Raw genomic sequence first — 12798 nt, 5'->3', positions numbered from 1 at the left:
AGGCTCGAACCCACACCCCAGCGACTGACCGGACCAAAGGAATAGAGAGGCCGCTGCAGCTCGATCATGTCGCCAGTAGCTCGCCCCGACCCCGACGGGCTGCTCCGCCGTGGAGCAGATCCCCCTGCGCGGCGCGATTCTTCAAGTAGCTCTCGACGACCATGAGCATGATGCAGGCGAAGACGAGGGCGACGAGGAGGCCGATCAGGATCCAGACGAGAGGATCCATCGTTGAGCTCGATGGGATGGACCGATCAAGAGGGGAGCAAGGGCACCGAGAGGACCCAAAACGAGACGGACAGGACACTGGTGATCAACAAGCGGCGAAACTAAGTGTGGCACGGTGGCTAGCTTACTGTGTTTTTAAGGGCGTTGGGTAAACCTCCTCATGAGATGTTGAGCCAATGCGCGTCGATCCGCAGGGGCTAGAAACCTAGCTATGGAAAAACTGAAAAAGTTGACATTGAGGATTGGCTTTTGAATTAATGAGATGTATAATCCATGCAATACGCCGCAGGGCAACTTTTTCAAAAAAAAGACGGGAAGAAAGCAACTCCACACCTGCTTTTAACTTTTAATACAAATGCAGGTTTTGCTTCGCTGAAGCTAATTTAAAAAGCTAGTTGTTTGTTTCTGGTTTTGGCTTTTGAGCAGAAGCCAAAGCAAAATCTGAAACAAACAACTCCTTATAGGTAAAAGCTGAAACAAACAAGTCTTTGTAGGCGGTGGCGAATCCACCTAAGGAGTGAAGTAGGGGCTCATCTCTCTTTGTTTCTTCTTCCTCCCCCCTTCTTGTTCATTCTTTCTTCACAAAAATGGAGGGGGCTTAAGGTGTATCTATTGATCTTAGGGAGGTAGGCTCTTAACCGCCCCCCCCCCCTCCCCCCAGATCCACTCCTACTTGTAGGAGAAGGAACACATACAATCTTATAAGGTAAGGAATAAACAAGGCATTTTGATCAGATTTCAAAAGTAAAAGTTGAAAAAATACCTTACAGGAGAAGGAATAAACAAGATCTTATAGAATAAGGAATAAAGGATGCCTTTTCGACCAAAAGCCAAAAGCAAAAGCTGAAACAAACAAGATATTGCAGGAGAAGGAACAAATAAGATCTTTTAGAGAAAGAAAAAGGTTTTCTAGAGTTACTCTTCACACAAGAGACGTCCATAATCGTGTAAACTTTCAGACTACACGCATTAGGTGGCCCCACGTGCATGTCCAAAAATCAATTTCAAAATTTATAAATCACGTTCACGCACAACAAATATTTATAACAGTGATTAAAAGTTGTCATGGGTCATTTAATTTTGTTTTGAGGTGTTAGCTTTAATACAAATTTTTAGAGTAGGCCATGTAAATAAAAATTGAAAAACGGTCACCCATCTTCCAAAGATTCAGAGCAATAGGAACTAAGATACTTCAACAGAACAGAGACTTGCACATTAAGTACTAAAACCGGGCATCAATTATCATACAATGCAGTAGTACTCAAGCCCACAAGTACCACACCGTAAGATCACCAGACTATTCCATCCACAAAAAGAAAAAAAAAAGACCACCAGACTTAGATTTCAGACTGATCGCAGTATATATCACACACTATACAGGACGAACAACGAACAACAGATTATCACATCACAGGGCTACACCGTGACACGTCCTCGCGATCTGTAGGGAAAAAAGGAAGCTACTAGGACAAACGATCTTCCCAACAAGTAACAAATTAAATTAACCAAGAGAAACATGCAGACCAAATTGTTGGACGTTACTACTAGAACTGGCGATGATTAACATCATACAACATTGCACCGGTTGCTACTCGATCAAACCCACACACCAGTACACCACACCATGGATCGGTCATCAAACTTATCTTTACAGACTCCTCACAGTACACACTGACACACACACCCTAGACAACGAACAGCAGATCAGAGAGTAAAGTAGCTAGCATGCATGCCTCGAGCACGCACCGTACGGCCGTACCACAGTTAACAACCGGACCGAAGGAACAGATCAGCTAGGCCACATGCAGCTCACGCCTCCGGCGGCTCGCCCCGAGCCCGACGACCGGCTCCTCCTCCGGCGTGCCTCTTGATGTGGACCTCCAGGACGCTGAGCACGACGCAGAGGACGACGAGGAGGATGACGAGGCCGATCAGGACCCACGTCAGGGCGTCCATCGAAACCCACACGGATGGATGGTGGACCCGACCGGATCGGAGTGGAAGCAAGCGAGAAGGCGCTGGATCTCCGGGAGCGGCGGGCGCAAAGCGAGAAGGGCAGTGGCGAGTTGCGCAGGGCCGGCCGGCGCGCGCGGGTTTTATAGGCTAGCACCCCGGCGAGGGAGGAGCGTCGTACGGCCGGAGCGCTTCGCCCGCACGCCATCGGCATGTGTCGACCACACGTACGTGTCACGAGGTTCTTGGAGATGTACGGAGACCACCACAGGTCTTCCGATCCAACCCCAGCGATCGAGACAGCTAGCTAGGCCGGGTTTACACCTCCCACTGTGTGAACGAAATGAAGCACGGTCAGGAAAAGGAACCGCCGTCCCCGTCGTCACTCGTCACCGCGAATTTACCCACGGCCAAACTGAGGAAAAGGAGCCCCCGGCATTCACCTCGCTTTATATCGTGCCGGAGTTCTTCAGTCTCCTCCACGGCAAGAAAGGGTTGTCCGATCCCTAGCTACCAGGCTACAGCTACAAAGCTAAGGGAGCGGAGCGAGCGACGGAGTAGCTAGAGTAGGCAGTACAACACGACCACACCCATGGCAGCAGGGTTCGTCACAGGCACACTGGCGAGCAGGTGGGTGGTGAATTGGCGATCGGGCCGGGGGGAACAGACTGCGAATTGGAAGCCTGGAATTTTACACCAAATCGAACGCCTCGCCCTAGGTCAGGACAAGATGGTTGCCAGCAATCTGGACCAGCAGTGCAGCACGTTTGCGAGAAATGGGACAGCATTTGGGCCACGCACCCTCACGAGACGCGGCTCGTGTCCTCTTTGCCAACCTTTCGCCGCCCACAGTTTTGGTGTTCGAACGGCCCGTGGCACACTACGGCCTGAGTGGTAGTGATGACGGCTTGGAAGCTGAGCTCTGAAAGCAGCAGCGGTAAGGTTTCGGGGGGAGCAGTGCCGCAGGACCTGAACGCCTTGACGGTAGCCGGTATGGTTTCCCGTCCTGAAAGGTTGGTTGTTTTTACGGTCATGCGAAAAATTCGGTTTATAACCTCGAACTATCGTAAAAATTCAATTTTCAACTTTCAACTACGAAACCGGATAATATAGGCTATCTAACTATCAAAATCGGGTAAATTTGGTCATTGCGGTGGTTTTATATTTTTTAAAAGATGAAAACAATTCTAATTAGATCTAAAAAATCAAAACTAATTCATTTTATACCAGAACAATATAAAACTACTAAAAGAATTTCCAAAAATGCAACCTATCTATTATTGCTCTATCTGAATTTTAGTTATTCAAAAATAATAGGCATACTATAAGCAACCAAATATTATAAACATAAAAAAATTGAATCTGTGTAACTAACAAGTATCTTGCCAATAGATAGGTAATATTTTTAGAAAACTTTTGATACCCATTTTATTTTTTATTTAAAATGAATTAATTATGAATCTTTTATTTAAATTTAAATATATTTAATTCTCACAAAATGGAAAACCATCTTAGAAACCATCTAAAGGGTCAAATTTGCCGGTTTTAATAGTTGGATGGCCTTTATTATCCGGTTTCATAGTTGAAGGTTGAAAATCGGATTTTTTTGATACTTCAAGTGCGTAAACCTGACTTTTCCCTTAATTTATTGATCACGCGCATGCTACTGTACTACTACTTTGCTTGGGTAGCCAGCTTTGCTTGTCTGAACAAATGATCTAGCAAATGCGCCCGGGGTTGATTTGTTGATCCAATGCAGTAGGGTACGCCCCCACACCTGCATTTCAAAGAAACAGTACATTGACTACTACCAGTAGCTCGATCAGTGCGGCTAGCACGACCATCTCATGACCTCAGCATCTATCATCAGGTCACCGGAAGAGGATAACAAGAGAGGGTAGCTGGCGTACACGGCCATGGACCACATGCTTGCCTCTGAGCCTGCCGTGGAGAGACGGACAGGGTGGGGAAAACTCTCGCGAGCTCTGACAAGAAGGTCTACTGGTAGTGGCTAGAACCCAAAGACAAAAGAAGTAAAAGCAAGACGAGGAACAGACACAGACCAAATTAAGTTAACCATGCTCCATATATTACCCTGCTAGAACTCGCGAGTGATCGATCAGCGATTCAGCGTACACCAACGGCAAACGGGAAGAAACTGAAGCAGCTTATTGGTAGCATCGAACCCACATCATACGAACAATTGAAGTTGGATGCCAGAGACTTGGGAGGCCACACCGGTGCAGCAGCTCGATCATGGCGCCGGCGGCGCCCCTCCAACGTTGGCGGCTCCTCCGGCGTGGGGCTGCGCCTCCCCCGGCGGCCCAGCGCACACCTTCCGCATGCAGTTGCAGACGATGACGATCGTGCAGGCGGTGACGAGGACGCTGACGATGCCGACGATGACCGCCATGAGGGTGTCCATTGAACTAAGTACACAGCTAGCTCACTTCACTTGTAGTGGATCGAGAGATCGAGAGAGAGAGAGAGAGAGAGAGAGAGAGAGAGAGAGAGAGAGAACGAGGCAGAATGACGCTGGATGGGAGGATCGGGTGATTTATTATCTGACGACACGGCGGAGAGCGATCGAGGCGGCGGCCGCCGCGCGTTCGCGTTCGTTTTAAGCAGCACGAGCGAGGGAGAGCGATCGAGTGGCTACCGTGCTTTTCAGTCCGAGATCTTCAGTTCACCCCCCGGAAACAGCGATAGTTCCACGTGTCACTGACGTGACGTCGACATGAGGTTGTATTTATGCAGCGGCCAAGAAGGCAGGTCACTGGCTTACAGCTAGCTTGCATCTCTCCCGGTCCCGGCAAAAGCTTAGCTAGAGAGGGAGCCATCAGGAGTAGTTCAGGACCACGCCGGCCATGGCATGCATGCTCTCGCAGGCACTGCCCTGGCTGCTTTGGTACCTGGCGCAGCGCCATTCCGGAAGTAGTAGTAGAAATTTGGAAGTTTCCTCTCAGATCGAATGCGTCACCTAGTCGACGACAAAACCGTAGTAATTGCATTTGTAGGAACCTCCCAATTTAACACTATTTTAAGCGAACCGACGGTCATTATCATTAAGATGAGAGCTAACACGCGCTCACACCAAGAGCGTGCCACTTGTTAGCCACATTTAAGTCATAAATAACCAACACGTCATTCACCAAAACTAATATCAAATCTGATAGTCCCAGTATGTGTTCCACCATATGCCCAAGATCACGCATACACATATACCATTTACAATCACATATATTGCCGATGAACCACAAAAAGCAATTTTTAAGCAACAAGATTTAACAACTAAATATTACAAGCTCAACATAGGGGGTTTCAAATCTGAAATTTAAGGTTCAACAACAAAATACAAGTCTCGGACTTACAATTTAACATTTAGGAAGAGACATGGATCATAAAGTTTAATGTTTAATAAGACATCCCTAAAAGAACGATTGCGCAGCGTATAACTTGATAATGCGATAAAATAATGGCGTCTTGCTCAAGGACACCATCAAGGCCGCCTCGACCTACTCCTCACCCGCACCGGGATCGGCGGGGTAGAAGTGGCCAAACGCAACTTCCGGCCTACAACTTAGTTTACAAAGCAACGTGAGTACAAAGGTACTCGCAAGACTTACGCAATTAATTAATAACCAAGGATTATGCAAATGAAAGCTCACAAGATAAGGCTTTAGGGTTAAGTAATTTGCATAAGCATGAGCTCTCTAATCCAACACCTAACTTTCTAGCATTTTAATTATCTTGCCCAAACCATCTCAAGTTTTAGTTAATTGAATTACAAAATAAATAAAGTATCATGAGGTGACATAAACCAAATCCGAACACAATCGATACTTCTACGAAGAATTCATTGGATATTGAGCTTGCTCATAAACAAGAGCGCGGCAATTCGAATTGATTAATTAATCTTGCAAGGGTGTATTTCTTTACCCACACGACACAAGGATCATGCGACTCACCCAACCGATCATGTTGGGCAAGGGGGTACTCGCATCAATCTTTTCCGACAAGTCTCAACCGTTGAACATCACGCCTAACTTGAGCGAAGAGTCACCTAGGTCCACCGGGGACACCCCTAAGCCTCTCTACAAAGTCCTATGGCCACGCATCTATGATCATGCATCAAAGATTAAAACTTATAAGGTAATCGGCTCATCCATACCATGATTGGATATGTGGTAGTACGATAAAATGCTCAAAACCGAGGTCATCCACGGACGGTCCTTAACTAATTTAAGCGTACTATGCCTCCGAGGCTCCTTTCTCTAGACCCTACATTCTGCCCAAACCACGAAACTATTTTTCTAACTAGACCGATCTGAACTTCCAACATTCCAAAACCAGATAAGAACGATCAAGGTAACAAGTCGCGTAGTGAGCAAAGTGATCCTATTCCAACAATTCCTTACAAATTATAGATCAACTCTAAGCATGACTAAGCATTTATTCAATTGATTATCTACTAACTACAAGTGTTAAGGATATGGATACATAAAAATAAGGGAGGTCAATGTATGAAAGTAGGATCAACAATGCAATAGATAAACATTGAGCATAAACATATATACCCAAGTGAGATAACTAAATCCAATCAAGTTAAGCGGGTCAAGGAATCATGCTTAGCTGCTTGGCTTGGTTTTCTTCCGGCTCGACAACGAACTCAACTCTCGGCTCGGTTTCGACAGTTTCAGCGGGCTCAACGGGCTCGTTCTCCAGCGTTTCGGTCACTATAATGCATGAATGAAATGCATGCATTAGCATGATGCCGATGATATGAAAATAATATGATATGAAATGAGGAATGAATATCACACTTAAACAAGGAAATTCAAATAAAACTGCAATTCTCAAAACTTTCAAGAATTTTATGGCTCGGGTTAAACATCACCAAATTGAGAAAAAATATTTAAAATTCACCATTTGAAATCTAGTATTTGAATAGAATTTTTGGAAGCAGCTACTTAGAAAAATTTAAACTTGCTTCACAACACTCACTTAAACAAGGCAAGAAAATTAATTAACTCAAGCCAATCACATGCACATGATACTTCATTATGCTTGGATGATGCTCATGATGATGTTATTTTAATTGTTAACCACGTTTATTAACTTTGGGTTGTGACAGCATTTGTTTTCTTTCTTTCCCTTCCCTTCCCCATGAACTAGTTTAATTTTTTTCTTCATTTCTTCCTCTTCTTCTTTTAATTTTTTCATTGCATTTGGAGCGACGAACTAACTCGGATTTTCTTCTTTGGTCGAGAGTATTGATGGTGCATGCATGTAGTACAGTAGAGGCAAAGCTAGTTCGCTGGCTGGAATAAGCGTCTGTGGCGCGGTTGTCATTTCAGGACCGTGTTGCCTTTTCTCTCTACATTTCCCTTTTTTTCTTTTTTTTTGCACGACGCTACCATATGCTTGCCTTTTTCTCTCTATGTTTCAATTCCCACTGAGCTTTTGCAGGTTTCCATTGAGCCATTGCTTGATCTTTACAAGAGATCATGGCACTTCTGCTCATGTCAAGATGCATTATATTTCCCTTTTCACTCGGGGTGAAAAGCAATGTTGGTTTCATTTCCTTTATTTTCCATGCACAAATTATCAGGTTAAAAGAGTTCAGGAAAAGTTGCTTTTCCGATCAGACCGTAACCTTTGCCATATGACAAAGCTTAACGAGCGAAAGATAATTAAGGATGAGAGGGTTCAGGATCAGAGAGAAATTTAGGATAATAATGCAACAGATTTTATCAGGATCAGCTAAAGTAATCTGACTCTGTCTCAATTCAGTAGCGTAAAAAAGGTGGGTCGTTCACCGAGTTCAAAATGCACATCATCGTCGGTTCAGCATATGAGCTAGCTAGGCCCATGCAAGAGCCCAGCAGATGGGCTCGATTCATTGATGCAGCGAGGCCCGCGCAAAAGCCCAGACGTTGGGTTTGAAGCTTTTTGGTTTTCTTTTGAGAGATCCGGGATGTGTTTGAAGTTTGATTCATTGATCCAAGCAAGGATCCCCTTCTATCATCCAGGAATCTCCGCACTTTTCTCATCCGCCAAAAATGCGGTCACCTGACGCGGACAATCGCATCACCTCGACGCCTACGCCTACCACCCTGCACACCCCATCATATCCACATCATCACACCTCTGCCGCTCTGCGCATCGTTCCAAGTTTTTTTACTGCTACCCTGCCAGCAGTGAAGTAATTATATATATATAGTAAAAACCAGCTCGTCACTTCGTCAGACTTGGTATAGATCAGATAACAGGGCACTGTCAATCTTAGTAGCAGGCCTTGTTGGGCACGAACGAGAGTAACCGCGAGCAAAGTAAGCGAGGGGATCAATCCATTCCTTGCGGACCGGGCAGCGTTTAGCTGGCTGTTACTTATGCTGTAACAGGGACGTGGCGTCTCGAAGGGATCAGCCGTCCGGAGTGCCCCGCGACAGGCGCGGACGGACGGAACCTACATTTGATCCATTTGTGGACAAGCCAAGCCCATGGCGGCCTCAGCGCGCAACAAGAGCGAGGCGACAAGGACGAGGCGCCCCGCCAGGCCGCCGCTCCCAGGGCTTCCCGATCCTCGCTTCCGGCCGGCCGCCCGGTCCGCGTCTCGTGCTCTCGACAACTTTCCCCTTCCGGCCTCCTGACGGCGCCCGGGCAGCTGCGTGCTCCCGCGGCCGGTGCGAACGCGACGGTGGCTACAAGGAAGAAGCGGCGCGCGGGTGTGGGTGTGTGTCGCATCCAGGCTCGCTCTCTCCAGTATCCACAGACCAAGGGACAGTGGCTCGCTGCTGAAAGCTAGGGTGTAGGGTACGCACGCGCTGACGCCGAGCCGCCGAGGATCTGGAGGTACGGTGCTTCCAAGGCAAAGGCGAGGCCCGTCCATTGGCTTCAATCCGGCTGGCTCCGAGATGATAAGGTTCTTTACTCTTCAGTGCCCGATCGGAGCGTGGCGGCCGCGATATTTTATCCTACTGGCCGGTGAAAGCGCGTGGCCCGATCGACCGGGCGATATCTTCGTACGTTCGTACGTGCGTCAAGACCACGAAGTAGCAGTATCTGCTAGCGGCACCCCTTGGATCGATCATCGATGCGACGCTACGCTACGCGGCCAGACGCTGCGCCCATGCCTGCCTGCCTGCCTGCCTGCTGCCTTTTGCCCGTGCGCCCGGTACACGGGCGGGCGAGTCAGCGAGTCCGTACGTACGCACGGCGCGTGTGACCACCGGCGGTCGGGTGCGTGCCCGGATCGCCACGGAACGGAACAGCACGCGGCGTGTCGCTGCGCGCGCGCGGGCGGGCGGTATCCCCACGGCATCAGCAAGCCCAGACCAGCACGAAACGCGACCGACCGATGCCGGGAGCACCACCGACTACCGAGCGCGCGCGCGGGGGGGCGGGCGAAATCCCCACGCATCTTGCGATCCACCCGACCACCAAACACGCCAAGTCGCCAGCCCCCAAGTCACCGTCCTGTCAAAACATGCGTCGTCGTCGTCGTCTGCTACTAGTAGAGTGGTAGTAGCTGGTGAGTGGTGACCCGGCCCGGCCGAGAATCACCGCGTCTTTTGGCAGGGACCCAACGATAGACACGAGTTGGAGCGAAATTGTTGTGTGTGGGGGGGGGGGGGGGGTGGGGTTTGCACTGGGAAGCAGCTGATCGAGGCGCGTGGAGGAGGAAGGAACTGTCCGGGATGTTGATGTTGATACTGCCGTGGCCGCGCTTCTAGTCAGTCAGCCAGCCAGTGCTGCGATGGAGTGGAAACCCGCACGTAATTGCCGCACATCTCCCTCCGGCTAGTCATGTACTAGTAATCTTGTGAAATGTGAACGAGTGTTTTCACCGTCCTCAGCCCCTGCCTGCCAGGATTGGTATCTATACCGGAGCTACGCATGCACCTGCTGCCAATTTTCAGAGGGGAATACTTGTTCTCTATCTCGATATTTCTACGTGTTGTGTGTGGACTAGGGAGCTCAACATGCTAAGAGGAGGCACATAGACGCGCTGCTTAGTAGTACAGTGCCTGCATTGCTGCGGTGGTAGTCTAGTCACGCGGACGTTGACGCATGCCCACACGAAGAGTGCAAGTGTACAATGCCATGCCATGGATGGTACGGACTTGGCATGAAAAGGCAGTCTGTGTACATTCCGGCCTGCGACGACACGAACACGTCAGATTCGATGATACTTCGATGAAACCGCACAAGAAGAAAAGAGCCAGGGACTTGGTTTTTGACATCATTACAGACGCCACCGGGTCGTTATATACTAGCTGCCTAGTTCTGGCCCAAACTTGCGTCTTCCGATGCCATCTTCCCTCGGTCGCATCGGTCAACCATAATCTAGCTCGGAACCAATCCCATTGGCGCAAAAACTCATCAAAATGCCATAAAGATCTTCCAAAAACAAAACTGCTTCCTCCTATCAAACTACCACTACTCTCATCTCCTCCTCTCCCTACGACTTGTATAAATAAGCGAGGCAGGCGATCCCTGGCCCGGAGGGGAGGCAGAGGCAGCAGCAACTACCACCAGTAGCAGTAATCTAATCTCCCCTTCTCCCTCTTGGCCTCTCCCGCAGTGCCATCCGCAGCGGCCTCCAAAGCATCCCATCCAACGACCAATCCGCTCCCAACAAAAGACGCCATCAACAGCGACAAGGCAGCAGACAAGGGAGGGATGGGGGGAGTGCATCGGCCAGAGGAGGAGGAGAACGGGAGGAAGGCGGCGCCGGTGGTCCTCAGGCTATTCGGCGTGGATGTCGTCGCCGACGAGGGGCCGGATTACAACGGCATCGGGTTCGAGCTCAGGAAGAGTTCCAGCATGCCCAACCTCGCCATCCCCTCCGCCGACCCGCTCCTGCCGCACGGGGAGGCCGGCGAGGGCAAGCGGTACGCCTCCGACGATCTGGAGCTGGCGTCCAGGCAGCAGAAGCGCCGCCGCCGCAAGGCCCAGGAGAGGAAGAAAGGTGATTTCCTTTTCTTTTCCTTCTCTCCCTCCCGGATTCGATTGCTTTCTTCTTGCCGAGGTTGTTCGATAAAATCCGAGGACTGGTTCGTGAACGAAAAATGCTGTCCTGGATTCTGAAATCAAGAAAACGACTGAAAATTCGGCCCCTTTATGTGCGAGTCAACGCCAGCGCTCACAATCCACAAGGCGCTCGCACCACAAATACCAGTAGCATTTTTTTTAGTTCTTGGTTCTGTGATTAATCCTGTGCTGATTGATTGGTGAAATCCGTGCAGGGATTCCGTGGACCGAGGAGGAGCACAGGAAGTTCCTGGACGGCCTGAGGCAGCTGGGCAAGGGGGACTGGAGGGGCATCTCCAAGGGCTTCGTGACCACCAGGACGGCGACGCAGGTGGCCAGCCACGCCCAGAAGTACTTCCTCCGCCAGACCAACCCCGGCAAGAAGAAGCGCCGGGCCAGCCTCTTCGACGTCGGCATCGCCGACTTCGGTGACGATCAGGTGAGCACCTTGATGCAATTTTTCCCATTGGTTGATCAGATCTTGCAGCTAATACTGTTCCCTTTATCCGTTTGTTTCAGGTGCCAAGCCCTCCAAACAGTGCCACTAAGCCTGCTCCTTCTCAGGAGATAATTCATACCGACCGCGGCGATGTCCCGGTAATTTCTGCAGATTCATTCCTCTGTGTTTCCTGTGTTTCCACGGATTGAGTAAAAGTTACCGGTTGCTAGCTACTGAAGAGCTGAACAGCTATTTTTTAACCTCATTTCAGATACCAAGCTGTAGGGGCTTTGGAGGGATTTTAGGCAATAACATTCAGGTAAAACTCTCACCTTTACATTGGTAAGAACATCTTCATGGAGCAACATTCTGAGCAAAACTGACAAATAAACTGATTCCTCCGATAGGTTAGTGAACTGACTAATTACTTCGTGACCCCAATGGCTCACGGCGAGACGTCGCTCGCGTCCATGTCCTCCGGCCTCCTGGAAACAGCCTCGTCCTTCAACAGCCTGGAGCTCAGCATCGTCGTCAACAATCTGGAGCTCAGCATCGCGCCTCCTGCTCGCTGCGGCTATGGTGGCGCTGCCGGGGCAATCAAAGTGCTGTGACTCGAGACACCGGGCTGATGCTTGGCTCAGCTGCCGCGATCTGTATCAGCTGCAGGCAGGCACCTCCTGCCTGTTCGATCATGCTGTTGTTGTTGTCGTCGTCGTCTTTATTGTGCTAACTTCGTGTTCTTCGTCGATGGCGTGCCGGTTTTCGGTTTGTTTCTTTCTTGTGATCCTACTACTACAGGAAGAAAGTTTGTGCTGGTTGGTTGGTAGAAGCTGTTGAGCGGAAATCAGATTTACTATTTGTTGCATGGCATTGGCTGCGAATTGCGTTGTGTATGAGATCAAGGAGGGGGGATCAATTGCCATCGGGAGGGTCCCTGTCTCCTTCAAGTGGGCTCGTTTCTTGTTCCGATCTGAGGAGGCAGCCGCTCCAGCTTGTGTGGCTCTGAGGTTCCGATGACCCAATAATTGGACCATTCGGTCGTCGATGCGACCGTAATGCCAAACGAGGGCCAAGGGTTGTAATTCCCTCACGCCCCTGTCGTCCAAAACACACCAATCATGCTACTACCTCCAATGATTACA

The 12798-nt window shown here is 49.3% G+C and overlaps 1 protein-coding gene across 1 annotated transcript; it reads left to right on the top strand.

Moving 5' to 3' along the window:
* The first annotated feature begins 10563 nt into the window (after positions 1-10563).
* Positions 10564-12526, top strand: LOC112875597 (transcription factor MYBS2-like). Its single transcript, XM_025939493.1, has 5 exons — positions 10564-11155; positions 11433-11656; positions 11737-11814; positions 11928-11975; positions 12064-12526. The coding sequence occupies exons 1-5, from the start codon at positions 10867-10869 to the stop codon at positions 12265-12267; spliced, it is 843 nt and encodes a 280-aa protein (XP_025795278.1). The 5' UTR covers positions 10564-10866; the 3' UTR covers positions 12268-12526.
* Positions 12527-12798: the final 272 nt, after the last annotated feature.

The sequence above is a fragment of the Panicum hallii genome, chromosome 9 (genome assembly GCF_002211085.1).
Source record: "Panicum hallii strain FIL2 chromosome 9, PHallii_v3.1, whole genome shotgun sequence".
Taxonomy (NCBI): Eukaryota; Viridiplantae; Streptophyta; class Magnoliopsida; order Poales; family Poaceae; genus Panicum; species Panicum hallii.
Note: the sequence above shows the minus strand (reverse complement) of the source record. Positions and strands in the feature narration are given on the sequence as shown.

Coding starts and splice junctions, on each gene's coding strand:
- LOC112875597 (XM_025939493.1), top strand. CDS start 10,867: ATGGGGGGAGTGCATCGGCCAGAGGAGGAGGAGAACGGGAGGAAGGCG. Junction 11,815..11,927: donor CCGACCGCGGCGATGTCCCG/GTAATTTCTGCA, acceptor ACCTCATTTCAG/ATACCAAGCTGTAGGGGCTT. Junction 11,976..12,063: donor TTTTAGGCAATAACATTCAG/GTAAAACTCTCA, acceptor TTCCTCCGATAG/GTTAGTGAACTGACTAATTA.